The sequence below is a fragment of the Ascaphus truei genome, chromosome 2 (assembly GCF_040206685.1).
Source record: "Ascaphus truei isolate aAscTru1 chromosome 2, aAscTru1.hap1, whole genome shotgun sequence".
NCBI lineage: Eukaryota > Metazoa > Chordata > Amphibia > Anura > Ascaphidae > Ascaphus > Ascaphus truei.
Window position 1 is genome coordinate 313,588,342 of NC_134484.1, and position 17,028 is coordinate 313,605,369.

Genomic DNA, 17,028 nt, shown 5'->3' on the forward strand with positions numbered 1-17,028 from the left:
GCCAGAACGACCACTATATGGCGCACCTGCCCATTCCCAAGCTAAAGTCAATGGGGCATGCAGAAAGCGTGAAGGACAGCCATAGGCTGTCTATACAGGCAGCAACAAAGCACCAATCAAACAAAAAAATGGAGATAATAATATAGCAAACTATAGGGAGAAAAAAAAAAGGGAGCAATGCTTCCCATAAATAACAATTGGTAATGTAGCCAAAATACCCCTTACAGCACATAAATAAACTGGATCAATCCTATGGGACAAGGCTCATCAAACATAACAGTGTAACATAGAAACCATCCATACAAACACAAAAGGATACACAGAAAAAAGGATCCGGGGCCCATCTACTCCAAAAAATGTAAGTACTCACCAGCAGAGAAGTTAAAAATGTTATACTTTATTAAACTACATAAAATCAAAAAACGAACAGCACAAACACTCTCCCACGCGTTTCACGCCCACTATGGCGCTTTTTCAAGGAAAAAGCGCCATAGTGGGCGTGAAACGCGTGGGAGAGTGTTTGTGCTGTTCGTTTTTTGATTTTATGTAGTTTAATAAAGTATAACATTTTTAACTTCTCTGCTGGTGAGTACTTACATTTTTTGGAGTAGATGGGCCCCGGATCCTTTTTTCTGTGTATCGTTTCGTGTGAGGATCAGTGTCCACCACCGGATGCGGAAGCAGCTGCAGTTCTCACAGAGGGAGACGCTCTCAACTGTTCAGCGTCAAGACTGGAGCCAGACCGGGAGAGAAGCGGAGCGGTGATTTTAGTGAGTCGCGTGGACTCCACACCGGGCCAGGTCGGGCCAGGGCTTGGGACTGAGTGAGTACTTTTTGTCCTAATTACCTTTAGCCCTCTCCTTCATTACCCGTGAACTGGGCTATTATCACCAGCCGTTCATCCCATTTACCGGTGTTAGCTCCTATAATCTGCCCTGCTTGGCACTTATTACTTTGACACACTGGCTCTTGGAGCTATTACACGGTTGTTGTTGTTTGTTCAAACACAAAAGGAAAGGGATATGTGAACACACAAGGGATATACATATTTACACAAAGAAAACTAAAAACAATTTAGTCACGCCGTGTCTGATATCTGTACATACTACTACCCTACAATACCCTATATCCCAAAGTCACACACAGAGAGACTGAGACAGCAGGCAGGAAGATAATACAAACAATGACTGCAGCAGCAGCGCACGGCACGTTTCATGTGCATGCAGTAACGAACAGCAGACCTACAGTAAATGAAAGGCCAATTATAAAAAAAGGCCAATTATAGAAAACATCCCAAATTAAGGTCCTCATTAAGACCCTTTGGGGTCACCGTATTAAGATTATATATGAGTCTTGCTTCCATTTGCAATAACAGTTTGTTCCTATTGCCGCCCGTTTGAAACACGTGCCTGTGCGATCGGCATGCAACGGAACGTGGCCAGGCTGTGTTTGACTTACAATGGGAAACCGCCGCTCTTCCTCTCGGACGCCACCTGCTTGTCGTCGCTGTAAAACAGGTCCAAAACCGCTACTTCTGCCATTAGAAAGCATGGAGGCTCAATGGCGACCTATGGACGGCTGCAAAATGGAGCCTGAAAAGGCGGGAAAATTACACAAAGGGCTATAATCACTATTTTAACATTAACCCCTTCCCTCCCGCATCAACCCTAGTGTATGTGTGAGTGCAAACACCAGGATAACACAATACATTTACACAGGGGAATAAACATTTGGACATTGAAGCAAGGCAAAACGCATTACTGGACGTCAGTCCAGTTAACCCCTTGCTTCCCTGATGAGAGTAGAGGGTGGCCAAATGGGGGTTTAACCCCTTTAATCCTGGGCCAAATCCTCCCTATCATGACAGTGAGTGACTGGCTGGGTAAGTGACTGGCTGGGTGGGGCAGGGGTGACTGACACTGACTGGGGCAGGGTTGACTGACACTGACTGGGGGTGGGGGGTGACTGACACTGACTGGGGGTGGGGGGTGACTGACACTGACTGGGGGTGGGGGGTGACTGACACTGACTGGGGGTGGGGGGTGACAGACACTGACTGGGGGTGGGGGGTGACTGACACTGACTGGGTGACTGACTGACTGGGGGGGGGGGGGTGACTGATTGGGGGGGTACCTCTGGTGTCACACACATACTCCCATACACATTCTCCCATACACATACACACACACACACACACTCTACACATACAGGGGGGGGGGAGGAAAGGCCGCGACCAGCACTACCACCACCACGCTCCTCCCCCACCCACCCGCGCCCATCTCCCGCTCGTGGGGGGGGCAGGCCGACATCCCCCCCCCATACCTCACTGCGGGCGTAGTGGAAGCTTTGGGGAGGTGGCAGGCACGTTGCGAGGTGTCCCCCAGCGGGCGCCCCAGGGGACAGTCAGCCCCGCCGTGGCCGCCACTGCCCTGCTCCACTCGACAGCATGAAGCTAGTGGTCGAGCGGGCAGACCGGCATCCCCCTCCCTCACACCTCATGCTGCGCCGTCATGAAGATAGCTGGGCTTAGTGTAATCTTTGGGGAGGCGACAGGGTGGGGGGGAGGCACACTCTCCCATGCACACACACACACACACACACACACATGCATACACACACACACACCCATGCATACACACACACCCATGCATACACACAGACACACACACACACGACAGGGGGAAGAAGAGGAAAGGCCGCGCGACCACCACCACCACTGCCCCGCTTGCCCCCCCCTCCCCCGTGACCATCTCCAACCCCGCGTGGGGATCGGCGGGAAGTCGGGGTAAGCGGGGACAGAAGGGGGGACACCCCACTACCATCTCCTGCCCCGCGTGGAAAGCGGGGAGTAAGGGGGCTTGCAGGAGGCAGGGAAGGAGCAGAGGGGCCGCAGCATGCAGAGATTGGAGAGTTCTTACTCTCCAATAGATCTCCGGCCAGAAAGAATGGCCGCTCGTTGGGGGCGGGCTGATATAGAGCTTGGCCGCGCGCCCACAAAGCCTGGGAGTGCGCGCCAATTAGCTGTCAGGTAGGTGCGGTTTTTTTTTTCTTCCAGCGCGAGCATTAAAAAAACAAGCACGTGTTCTGCTTGGGCCAATATTTACTCGCCCGGGGGTTAAATCCACCCGCCCCGGGTGTGTAAATGTATAGGATTGTCGAACACTGTGTGTGTGTGTGTGTGTGTGTGTGTATATATACTCATGTATGTATGCAATTATATATGCACATATACTTACATAAATGCATACATGCTGTACACACACATATATATATATATATACATAAACATACAGACACAAATATACGATATAAGAAAAAGGTCTGAATCGCCTACATGTGACTTTTTGGTTCACTTTGGTCTTATAGGTAACTTCCCCCTTTAACACATCACAATGACGTTGTAGAGCAGGGACTTCTTGCTTGTGCTATTGTTACAGCACGTCTCCTAGCAACGGTAACCATTTGGTAGGTTATGGGCTGCCTGCTCTTGACAAAACAGTATGGAATAGGGGAAGGCAGCGTTACAGAGCACGGCTTTGTGAGGGGCCAGTAAGCGGGGGATCAACTCGCGATCTCAGGAGAGCGGAGAGAAAAAAGTGCCCTGAACAATCGCAGGAGTGCAGAGGAGGCGTGACCCGCACCCTGGTGCACAGCCCCAGCCCCCGCCACCGCTGGGTGTAGAGCGGAACCACCGACCCATTTCCTCAGACGTATTTATATGCCATCCAACATGGGCCCTCAATCGTTGGCACCTAGCATGACAGGGTATTGTGTGCACCCTCACAGGGACAATGTGCCGTTGTTGGATCCATGCTCGGGCTTTGTGAGCTCCGGGGCAGATGCAGACTTGAGACCAGGGACTGGTAAAACCATCCCGAGCCTGGTGGATCAAAGTTACGTGAAGCCCCAGAACACGGATCCATGGTTGGGGCGGGTCAGATCTAGGACTGCACTTCCTAAAAGAGCTGTCATCCTTCATCCACAACAAAAGCGCATGCCTGCCAAAGAAGCAGTTGTCATGTCACAGGAGAGCATGCAGGAGGTTAAAGACTTGCTCATTCATCAGGGAGGCAGGAGCTGGAATTCTGTAGCTAGATCAGATGCATCACGCAGGGCAATGCTAGGAGGTAAGACACACACAAACTCAATAACACTCGCATAAAAGTACTGCATCAGAACCCATTGCATGAAGTGCCGTTAAATATGACACACATCTAATATGTTTTTATTATACTAGAAGAACACCAAGGGGCTTATTATATGCACCAAAGGGTTGTTTTTTCTACGGACTTCAATGGGGTATTTCGTTCGAAAAACAGCCCGGTCACTTTGGTGGATATAGAATGAGCCCCTATGTCTCAACACATTTTAAAACTATCTTTTTAAGTTCTTTTCACTGTAAAGATGTAGTGTTGTATTTACTAAAACAGTTCTATGCCTTAAGGCTCATTCAATGGGCCATATAGGATTACTTAGCACTGTTCAGTAATTCTGACCTAATAATCATCACTCTCAGTTCTTCCCCCGTAATCACAAGCAATATTTCCTTCTACAAAATACTTTAGCATTTCCATTTTTATCATTATGCACTTCTTAATTGCTGAAGAATTTTCAATTACTGAGAAATGACAACATAAAATCATTTTTGTAGATTATCATTCACATATCTGGAATTATGAGTTTCTTTCAAATTCTTTATCAAAAACCTAAAATCACCAAAGCTTTCTTATCTCGTTAAAATACATATACTACTTGTACTGTACAAGGATTTTGTTGTTCTGGTGCTTTTTATGTTTATGTATTTATGTGCCAAATTTAGTGATTAAACACATCTTAACCCCTACACTAATAGAGGGCCCAGCAATGCATTGTTGATTTACCATTTCAGTTACTTACAGTATAAATAATTGAATGTACAGTATCACATTTCTACACCTTCTTGTATTTGCAGGTTGGACAAGCAAAATGAAAGTTATTCCTCAACTGACCCGGGGACCCAGCACAACTTTAACACATAAATTTATATTTAATGTAGACCCAGCTTTAAAGGTGATTGATACCAGTATCGTCCAATAGGAAGGAGGTAGCAACTGATGTTGTGACTTCCTGTTGGTCCACGGTCCCCGCAAGATTTAGTGACCATATCGTTTCCCCAGGAGGGAGCTTTAAAACCAGTTCGTTTACCGCTTACAGTACTATCTTAGTAACCTACGGGGTCCTCAGAGATGAAAACCGATTAGTTAATTTCAAGCGGATAGCCCGATTCCAATTATGTAAAAAAAATATTTTTTATGTCATTTACGCTAATGGTTTGTTTAAAAAACAAACATATATTTTGACCCTCTAAATTGAACATTACTCCTTATCAACCTTGAATGACCAACTAGTGCAGGGGTGGCCAACTCCAGCCCTCAAGGGCCACCAACAGGTCAGGTTTTCAGGATATCCCTGCTTTAGCACAGGTGGCCCAATCAGTGGCTCACTTAATGACTGTTGGTGGCCACCCCTGAACTAGAGGTTCCTTCTCTATGTTAATGGTTTCACTATCACTGTTATTGCAGGGTTTGAGGGCATCTGTTGATTTGGAGACAGAAGTAGAAGAAACTTTACATGGTTGGTGTAGTCAAGCTGATTGTGGCTTTATTTTACAGCATATTCATTTATTAACACGTTATCTGGTTTAAAAAATATTTACCTTGAGATGCAAGGCCCAATTTAAAAGAAGTGGAAAGACTGAAATTGATTACAATCTCTGCCATCTTAATTATAGCCAAGCTTTTTAAACCCAGAAGACAAACTGCAACAAGTAAAATAGCAAGTTTTACAGAATATACACTATATACTATATTTAATAGGGGCTTGTTAGAAACTCAAACTGAGAAACAAATACTGCACTGGTTAAGAATTTTGAAACGGAAGAAGCAATTGGAATGTTAGCGGAATGTGATTGAAAGGTCTGAAAATAGTATAAACAATAAACATTTCACTTTGATATCACAATTAAAAAGTAGAACTGTATATGTTGTTTTTTTCTGCAAAGTATTCGCAGTTGCTGCTTTGTATTTGGTATCAGCTGACGGATTAATTGTCCTTCTCTGCTGACCAACTTGCACCTTCCAACAATCAGCAAACTACAATCATTGGTTTAAAAACAAAAACATTTTACGACAAAAAAACACTTACAGTATTTATGAAAGTGTATTGTAAGCATTTTTAGTCTCCCTTTAGAGATTTGGTATCTTTCTATGTTATTTGGAAATATACAAAATGTTGGATAAAATGGTTGCACTTTCCTTCTATAAATTGTCTATTTACACATTTTTCTAAGGAGAACTTAAATGTATATTTTTGCAAGTTAGTAGGTATATCAGTGTATTAATATTGCTGTTTTTATTTTTGCTAAACGTTTAAGATTTTAGCATATGCTTTTTGTTTTGAGACATTTAGCTATTGTGCTTATTTTCCTTGAATAAGTACAACAGTATTCCCCTGACATCTTAAAGGAGCAGTCCCCAATTGCTTGTTTTTTTAGCTGAACCGTGTTTATACCAACATGGCGGTATAAATCTCCTGCGTTATGGAGACCAATAGGAAATGGCAACGTCCTCTGTCGCGCCTTCCTATTCCTAGGGGATTTAAATTTGTAGAAGTACCGGTGACACCTTTCCCGGTATACATCTCAGGAACCAGGGGTTCCCTGGAGCTTAAATTAACGTGGTTCAGCTGCGGGGACCCCCTGCTAATGCTCTTATTTTACTGTGTGCAGGAGTGTAGTATGGTTCTGAAAACTGTTGCATATCTTGTATATTGTCCTATATCACTTAATGCAGATTGCAAACATGCTCCACATTGTTTTGCTAGCTTAGGTCCATATTCTTGAAATAAACATAATTCTAAAAAATGTAGTAAAACAACTTTTAAAGTAGCAGTTCCTTCCCTTAGGCCCCCACCCCCCTCACCCCTTTTTTTCAATAGGGGAGAAGCAGGGTGTCCCTGGAGCTAAAGCTCGTCTGGTTCCTGAGTTACATACCTACCAGTACTTCCTGGGTGGTTAAAATCCCCTGCATCACAAAGGCCAATAGGGAGCCGCTGCGGCTCGCTATTGGTCCACATATCGTGGGAGATTTGAACTGCCATTTTGTTTCCCCTGGAGGGGACAGTACCGGTGCTACATTTACAGGTATGTATCTTGGGAACCAGTGGGTTCCCAGAGCTGCAATTAACACAATTCATTCATATAGTAGAAAACAATCATATACTGTAGTAGAAAAACCATTGTAGGATTGTTGCTTTGTATTTTTGTCTGCTTTGCTTCCTAACAATTACTTTTTGTTCCTAACAGCACTCAAGTGATGCATCATACATAAACCGGAGAGATGAAACAGCCAGAAAATTCATGTACACATCATCTACACAAAGGTGAGAAGAAGCTTTAGGGAAGTCTGAGGCCTGTAGTTCAAAAGCCAATTGGTTATTAATATTAATATTGCAATAATATAATGTAATGTTGAGAAACCACTATAGATATATGTCTTGGTTAGAAAATGCATAGAACAACTAGTAATGCCAATTCTTGATTATGATGACTGTTGCAGGGTACGTGCAACTACACACGTGGGTTTCTTGACAAGGCTTATTTATTTAGCCTTAAAAGATATACAGCACACAAAACAAAAATAGCTTTTCATCAGCAACAAACGAAAATGGCTTTTTCTTCAGCAAACCAAACAAAACAGTTTCTCTTTAGCAGACAGTTTATATAGAAGGTAGCTACCCTTTTTCTATGCAGGGGACAGACAGTTCACAATTCAACTACTTTGCTACTCAGACCTTGTTTCCGTAATCTCTTTAGCAGCTTACTCCTCTCTCCTCAACAGCCAGGCTCCATGTGTCTACAGCCTGGGTTTTAACACACCTTGATTAGGCAGCTGGGATCCAACTAATTGTCCTGAGGTTCCCAGCTGAAGTTAACCTAGTCAGTGCTGCACTGCAGACTAGACATAGGTTTTCCAGGCATATAACTGGTGGCTTTTATTTACCCTGTCACATTCCTCCCCTGTTAGTGTGTGGCTGGGGCTACGCACGGCTGAAGCCCGACCATCCACACCTTCTCTAGAAAAGAAGTCAGCATTTGCGTTCTCTTTTCCCGGCCTATGCTGAATCTCAAATGAGAAGGGTTGGAGGGCCATATACCACCTAGTCAATCTAGCATTGGAATCCTTCATGCTATTTAACCACTTCAGTGGAGCATGATCCGTCACCAAAGTAAAATGGACTCCTGCCAGGTAATGCCTCAAAGCCTCGATTGCCCACTTTACTGCGAGGCACTCTTTCTCAATCACTGAGTAGTTTTTTTCCCTTGGGAACAATTTCCTACTCAGGAAAAGGATAGGATGTTCAACTCCCTCAAACGGTTGTGACAACACTGCCCCTAGCCCTATCTCTGATGCATCTGTTTGCACTATAAAAGGTCTGTTGAAGTCTGGGCTTCTAAGGATGGGACCCTCTGATAGACACCTTTTTATGTCCTCAAAGGCTCTCTGACAATCCCTTGACCACACCACTTGTGTAGGGGCACACTTTTTTGTGAGGTCCATTAAAGGGGCTGCCACTTCCGAATAGTTGGGGATGAACCGCCGGCAGTACTCTGCTAAACCCAGCAGAGAGCGTACCTGAGTTTTTGTTTAGGGGGTCGGAACTTCTTTCAGGTCAGCTACCTTGTCGGCTAGGGGCCTTACTTCTCCACCTCCCACTGCATACCCTAAGTATTTGGTTTCCGCTTTACCCAAGGCGCATTTCTTAGGGTTGGCTGTGAGCCCTGCCTCTATTAGAGAGTTGAAGACCGCTTTCAGCCTATTTAGATGGGCCCGCCAGTGTTTACTATAAATGACAATGTCATCTAGGTAGGCTGCGGCATAAGTCCTATGGGGCCTCAGTACCTTATCCATGAGTCTCTGAAATGTGGCTGGGGCTCCATGCAGTCCAAATGGCATTGTCACAAACTGGTATAAACCCGTGGGAGTGGCAAAGGCTGTTTTGCATTTGGACTTTTCCTCTAAGGTTATTTGCCAGTATCCTTTTGTCAAGTCCAACATGGATATATATTCCGCGTTACCAAGGGCGTCAATTAATTCGTCCACCCTTGGCATCGGATATGCGTCAAACTTGGATACCTTTCGGAGGTCCACACAAAATCTTACCTTTCCATCGGGTTTAGGGACCATAATTAGTGGACTACACCACTCACTGCATGATTCCTCAATCACTCCTAAGTGTAACATTTCTTGTACCTCCTTCTCTACCAGAGCCCTATGACTTTCAGGCAACCTATAAGGACGGGAACGTACTTTTACCCCAGGTGCTGTCTCGATTGCATGCGAAATTACTGCTGCGGCAGCTTTTATTCTTACTAATCACCGGCTTTTACCTGGCATGTTCCTGGAATGCCACGCTGTTCACCTGGAGCATGCCGGGCTCCTTTTGCCTTCCCAGCCAGGCGCATGCCCGGCTGACGCGCGGTTGATGTGTTAATTGATAATGGTTCAGGATTTACTAGGCTGCAATGCTTCGCGTGTCCGCCAGATGGCATAAATTCATGAATTGTAATGCAGTATATATATGTATATATATATATATACTGTATAACAACAACCCCTATAACCCCTAACATACAGTACTGTACACATACAGTACTGTATATGCACATCAATGATACTGTAGGCCGGCGGGGGCGAGATGTGTTTGCAGCAGAGAGAAAACCGCTGCTCTCTCTGTGCAAACATTGGCACATTAAAAATTATTTAAAATACATTTTTATTGATAGTGTAGATGTGCAGGGGGTCTCCGGAGCTGAACCGCGTTGGTTTCAGGTCCGGGGACCCCCTGCTCCCCGAGATACAGGCCCCTTTATGAGGTGCCGGTATCCCTCTGCATTTAAAGGTCCCGATCACGTGACTGCGGCATGTAAACAAAGCAGAGGGATACCGGCACCTCCTAAAGGGGCCTGTATCTCCTGGAGCAGGGGGTCCCCGGACCTAAAACCACAGCGGTTCAGCTCCGGAGACCCTCTGCACATGTACAGTATAAATAAAACACATATATAAATAAACACTCGTTCCTTACCTTAGCGGCTATGTGCTATGGTAACGAAGCAGCATTTCTGTATTTTAATAATATTGTACAGTGAGCAGGGGGTTCCCAGAAATTAATGCTCAGGGGACCCCCTGCTCCTGCACAATATTATTAAAATACAGAAATGCTGCTTCATTACCATAGCTGATAGCCGCTAAGGCAATGAAGGGGTTAACCCACCGTGCCCGCTTTATTGTGGGTAGCGGGGGTGGGTGAAGGGGGTATTTGGCCCTTGGTGTGAGTTTAGGACTTGCGGGGGGGTTGCGGGTGCACTTAACCCCTTCACGGCTGTAGCAGTTAATACCGCTACGGTCATGAAGGGGTTAACCCCTCCCGCTACCCCCCGCAAGCCCTAAACAACCATCGTTGGGGCTAATACCCCCTTCACCCACCCCCGCTACCCACAATAAAAAAAATTCACACACAGCAGCAGCACAAAAAATAAATAAATAAATCTAAATAAATACATGAATATAAATAAAAACATTTAAAATACATTTTTATTCATAGTGTAGATGTGCAGCGGGTCTCCGGAGCTGAACCGCGTTGTGACAGAGGCTTGGGGGGAAAAAGGATGTGACGTCATTGAAAGCTTGTCACATGGTACTAGAGCCAATCAGAGCATGGGAACTCCATCCCTACTCTGATTGGCTGTAGTACGTCACATCCTTTTTCCCCCCAAGCCTCTGTCACATGGTATACTAGAGCCAATCAGAGTAGGGATGGAGTTCCCACACTCTGATTGGCTACCATACCATGTGAGGGTGGCCATGTGTCTTTTCATGACGTCATCTTAAAGGCAATTGAAGCAAAGCCATTCTGATTGGCTGTGCTTTCATTGCCTTTAAGTGACGTCATCATTTTTATTTTTATCGGCCAAAACACATGGTTTTCACGGCCCAATCAGGGCCGTTGGGAACCATATGACGAAAATGTGACGTCATAGGCCTTTAAAAGCCTATGTCGTCTCATTTTGAAGCCAGACGCCACGGAGGAAGGACCTCCGGACAAGAAAGAAGACGCACAGGGCGTGGCCGCAGATGGAAAGAAGACCCCGCCCCGCCCGGAAGAAGATAGAAGAAAGAAGAATACAGATGAAGATGAAGATGGATTACAAATAGAAGACCCGTGGATTGATTTGGATTTTTAGTTTAATGTTTATTATTTTGTATGGTTTATTATTTTATGGGTTCCAGGTCGTGGATTGGTTCGTGAGTAAGCTGCGCAACGGGAGTCGGTGGGGGCAAGTAATGGTAAGTGAACTAAAGAAAAGTATTTTATTTAACTTGTTAATTTTTTTAAAAGCTTTTTTAACATGTGTATTTTTTTTTTTTTTTTGGTATATCATTTCTTGCCACTGTATGGTATGTATGTATATATGTCTAGAGAGATATATACATACAGGGTAAGAAATGATGTTGTTTTAAAAGCTTGATTTGATGTGTTTTAAATTAATTTGACTATGCAGCTATGCTTTATTGTTAGTTTAAAGTATTTTAAAATTAGATAGATGTCATTGTTGATATTGTATTGTGTGTTTGAGGGAGGTCAGGGCTAGCCTTGGTTTTAAAGTTTGTATTCCGGTTGGTACTTTGTATATTTTTTCACATGCTGAATTGTTCTGCTCGAGGCGTGAATTAGTTAATCGTTTCATTGTTCGGGATGGACTGTCAATTGTTTAGGGATGTAAATAATGATTGCTAATTGATTTTTGTTTACTTGATTGGTTAAAATAGTTGACTTGTTTGGAAGTGTTTGTATTTTGCTTGCAATGATATTGTTCACATTCATTTGCAGAATGTATATGGTAATGCAATGTATTGATTGGAATGTGAGGTTTTTCTTTGTCATTTGATGATTTAGATTGTAAGATCAGTTAGGTTTATTAAAGGAAATTCATTGTAATGTAGTGTGTCTGTATGGAGAAGTGTTATTTGTAGGACAGTATGGTTCATCATGTGTGTGTGTATACTGTATATATATATATATATATATATATATATATATATATATATATGTATAGGGATTGTTGATATATATATATATATATATATATATATATATATATATATATTTGTTTATCTTCATGTATTTATTTATTTATTTAGATTTATTTATTAATTGTGGGGCTGCTGTGCGTGAATTTTTTTTATTGTGGGTAGCGGGGGTGGGTGAAGGGGGTATTTGGCCCTTGGTGTGAGTTTAGGACTTGCGGGGGGGGGGTAGCGGGTGCACTTAACCCCTTCACGACCGTAGCAGTTAATACCGCTACGGTCGTGAAGGGGTTAAGTGCACCCGCTACCCCCCCGCAAGCCCTAAATAACCACCGATGGGGCTAATACCCCCTTCACCCACCCCCACTACCTACAATAAAAAAAATTCACACACAGCAGCAGCACAATTAATAAATAAATCTAAATAAATAAATGAATAGAAATAAATACATTTAAAATACATTTTTATTCATAGTGTAGATGTGCAGGGGGTCTCCGGAGCTGAACCGCTTTGGTTTTAGGTCTGGGGACCCCCTGCTCCCCGAGATACAGGCCCCTTTAGGGGGTGCCGGTATCCCTCTGCTTGGTTTACAGGCCGCGGTCACGTGATCGGGACCTTTAAATGCAGAGGGATACCGGCACCTCATAAAGGGGGCTGTATCTCGGGGAGCAGGGGGTCCCCGGACCTGAAACCAACACGGTTCAGCTCCGGAGACCCCCTACACATCTACACTATGAATAAAAATGTATTTTAAATGTATTTATTTTTATTTATTTAGATTTATTTATTTATTGTGCTGCTGCTGTTTGTGAATTTTTTTTATAGTGGGTAGTGGGTAGTGGGTGTGGGTGTGGTTATTTACACGGGATCCCCCTCCCCACATTTACATACAGTTCACTGCACTCAGAAACACAGGCAGGGAGATTTAACCGACACAATAGGGGGAGGGGGTTTTACATAGATTACAGTCAAGGCAGGGAAGTTTAACACACACAATAGGGGGAGGGTTTTTTACATAGATTAGTCAAGGCAGGGAAGTTTAACACACACAATAGGGGGAGGGGGTCTTACACAGGTTACAGTCAAGGCAGGGAGGTTTAACACACACATTAAAAATATGTATTTAATGTATTTATTGTTTATTCTGCCTTAACCCGTCATTGCCTTAGCGGCTATCAGCTATGGTAATGAAGCTGTATATCTGTATTTTTAATAATATTGTGCAGGAGCAGGGGGTCCCCTGAGCATTAATTTCTGGCTCAGGGAACCCCCTGCTCACTGTACAATATTATTAAAAATACAGAAATGCTGCTTCATTACCATAGCACATAGCTGCTAAGGTAAAGAACGATTCTTTATTGATGTGTGTGTTTTATTCATACTGTAGATGTCCAGAGGGTCTCCGGAGCAGAAACATTTTTGTTTTAGGTCCGGGGACCCCCTGCTCCCCGAGATACAGGCACCTTTAGGGGGTGCCGGTATCCCTCTGCTTGGTTTACAGGCCGCGGTCAAGTGATCGGGACCTTTAAATGCAGAGGGATACCGGCACCTCATAAAGGGGGCTGTATCTCGGGGAGCAGGGGGTCCCCGGACCTGAAACCAACGCGGTTCAGCTCCGGAGACCCTCTGCACATTTACACTATGAATAAAAATGTATTTTAAATGTATTTATTTATTTTCATTTATTTATTTATTTATTTAGATTTATTTATTTATTTTTTGTGCTGCTGCTGTGTGTGAGTGTTTTTTATTGTGGGTAGCGGGGGTGGGTGAAGGGGGTATTAGCCCCAACGGTGGTTTTTTAGGGCTTGCGGGGGGTAGCGGTAGGGGTTAACCCCTTCATGACCGTAGCGGTATTAACTGCTACGGTCGTGAAAGGGTTAAGTGCACCCACAACCCCCCCGCAAGTCCTAAACTCACACCAAGGGCCAAATACCCCCTTCACCCACCCCCGCTACCCACAATAAAGCGGGCACGGTGGGTTAACCCCTTCATTGCCTTAGCGGCTATCAGCTATGGTAATGAAGCAGCATTTCTGTATTTTTAATAATATTGTGCAGGAGCAGGGGGTCCCCTGAGCATTAATTTCTGGCTCAGGGAACCCCCTGCTCACTGTACAATATTATTAAAATACAGAAATGCTGCTTCGTTACCATAGCACATAGCCGCTAAGGTAAGGAACGAGTGTTTATTTATATTTGTGTTTTATTTATACTGTACATGTGCAGAGGGTCTCCGGAGCAGAAACGTTTTTGTTTTAGGTCCGGGGACCCCCTGCTTCCCGAGATACAGGCCCCTTTAGGGGGTGCCGGTATCCCTCTGCTTGGTTTACATGTCGCGGTCACGTGATCGGGACCTTTAAATGCAGAGGGATACCGGCACCTCATAAAGGGGCCTGTATATCGGGGAGCAGGGGGTCCCCGGAACTGAAACCAATGCGGTTCAGCTCCGGAGACCCCCCGCACATCTACACTATGAATAAAAATGTATTTTAAATAATTTTTAATGTGCCGATGTTTGCGCAGAGAGAGCAGCGGTTCTCTCTCTGCTGCAAACACATCTCGCCAGGGGACGGCCTATAGTATCATTGATGTGCATATACAGTACTGTATGTGTATGTTAGGGGTTATAGGGTTTGTTGTTATACAGTATATACTGTATATATACAGTATATACTGCATTACAATTCATGAATTTCTCGGCTTCAAAGACAACAGCTCGCAAACGCCCCCATGCGTTTTTACACGGCATTGCAGTCAGCGGGAATAAAATGCTTAAATCACGGGCGCGATATAACGCTATATACCCCAGGAGAAAACGATACAAAACCGCACATCACCGGGATATTCCGAAATTCGCGGAGCTAGCCAAGTAAGAATAAAGTTGGTCGGTAGTGTAAGTTAGTTTGTCCTGGTAAGTCAGAAAAAACATCCTGGAATTGTGTAATTATTGCTAACAAGTCCCATTTTTGTTCAGAGGACAACTGTTTACCCATTGGGATTTTATCGTCACTCACGATGTTCTGCCGTGGAGGCTGAGGACCCAAGTCCGTTTCCTCTTCCACCGGGTGGATGAATAGAGACCGCTGCATCTTCCAGGATTTCAGCAAGTTTACATGGTAAATTTGTTTACCCTTCCTGGACCCTTGTTGAGCGATCTCGTAATCCACATCACCCGTACGGCGGAGTACTTTGAATGCGCCCTGCCATTTGGCCAGGAGTTTACTCTCGCAACTGGGTAACAATAACATCACCTGGTCTCCTGGGTGAAACACTCTCATGCGAGCATTCTGATTGTAATGTCTCTCCTGACTGTCCTGGGCTGATCTAAGATTTTCCCTGGCAAAATGGCCAACCACATCTAGGCGCTTCCTAAGGTCTAGTACATATTGCAGGGTATTCTTTGAACGGGACTGCTGTTCCTCCCGGGACTCCTTTAGGAGGTTTAGGATACCCCGGGGTTGGCGGCCATAGAGCAATTCAAATGGAGAGAATCCCATGGAGGCCTGGGGAACTTCCCGCACTGCAAACAGCAGAAAAGGGAGAAGTTCATCCCATGCTCTCTTCTCTGAATCTACAAATTTCCTCAACATCCCTTTTAGAGTTCGGTTAAATCTTTCCACCAATACGTCAGTCTGTGGATGGTAGACCGATGTCCGAACAGACTTTACCTCTAGTAACTTTAAGACATCCTGCATCAGTTTAGCCATGAAATTTGTACCTTGGTCTGTCAACATAACCTGGGGAAGTCCAACCCGTGAGAATAGTTCCAACAACTTGTTGGCTACTTGCTTCGCCGTTGCTGTTCTCGGGGAACGCCTCAGGATATCTTGTCGCATAATCAACTATTACAAGGATAAACCTGTGTCCTTTCGCAGAAGGTTCTAGAGGTCCTACCAAGTCTACCCCAATCCTCTCAAAGGGAACTGACACCAAGGGTAGAGGAACCAAAGGGGCTGGTTTTTGTCCTTTTGGACTTGTTAGCTGGCACTACGGACATGCTGCACATAGCTTAGCAATATCACTATGCATCCCTGGCCAATAGAATCAGGATGAAATACGGTCCAATGAATTATCCCTGCCCAGGTGACCACCCCAAGGGACAGTATGGGCTAGAGTGAACACAGATTTAACAAACGCCTTGGGAACCAATATCTGTCTGGTGACCTCCCCTGTTTGTGTCTGCCTATTCACCCTATATAGGATATCCTTTGATAGCTCAAAATGGGGGAATACTATCACCCCCTGTGCATCTAAAATCTGTTCATCAATTTTCACCACCTTGTCATACTGTCTAGCAAGGACTTGGTCTTCCTTTTGCTTCTGGCGAAAGTCAGGGAGGTACAGGTCTGGTAAATCTCCAGGGCCCATATCCCTGTCCCTTTGGCCATCCCCAGCCATCACTTGTGACCTCTGACTACTAGAATGGTCACCTTGAGACCCAGATTTGCAACCAGTCCTGTTTGTCCAAGCGTCTTTGCTTCCGAGTCTTTTGATCCCGGTGTCTACTGGGAAAAAGGTCTGCAGAGAAGAGGAACAGTTTGCCAGGGTTCTCCTGAGCCCTAGAAGGAGGCTCCTCGTGAAAGACTGGGGCCATTAGGTCCGAAAAGAAAGGCCAGTCCCGACCGAGCACAACGGGGGCAGGGAGCCAAGGAGCGACTCCTACTTTGAGGTAAGCCTCCTGATCTTTTACCTGTAGCCGGATTTTGGCCGTTGGATAGCGTTTTACATCGCCGTGTATACATTCTATGCTCCATGGGGAGTCAAAAGAACACACATTGGGCGGTAACAGTTCCTGGAGGACCAGAGTTTTCCCAGAGCCCGAATCTACAAGGGCCTGGACTTTTTTTCCCCCAATCAGGGCTGGAAGTAGCCAGGACTTGTAATTTTCACCAGTAAAAGC

General features: G+C 44.8%; 1 protein-coding gene across 1 annotated transcript in view; it reads left to right on the forward strand.

The window, feature by feature from the left end:
• The first annotated feature begins 3,434 nt into the window (after positions 1–3,434).
• Positions 3,435–17,028, forward strand: part of SPMIP7 (sperm microtubule inner protein 7) — a 56,499-nt gene continuing 42,905 nt past the window's right edge. Inside the window, exons 1-3 of the mRNA XM_075589087.1 lie at positions 3,435–4,127; positions 4,952–5,049; positions 7,343–7,419. Of these exons, the coding sequence (XP_075445202.1) occupies positions 3,719–4,127; positions 4,952–5,049; positions 7,343–7,419 (584 nt within the window). The 5' untranslated portion in view covers positions 3,435–3,718. The remainder of the gene's footprint in view (positions 4,128–4,951; positions 5,050–7,342; positions 7,420–17,028) is intronic.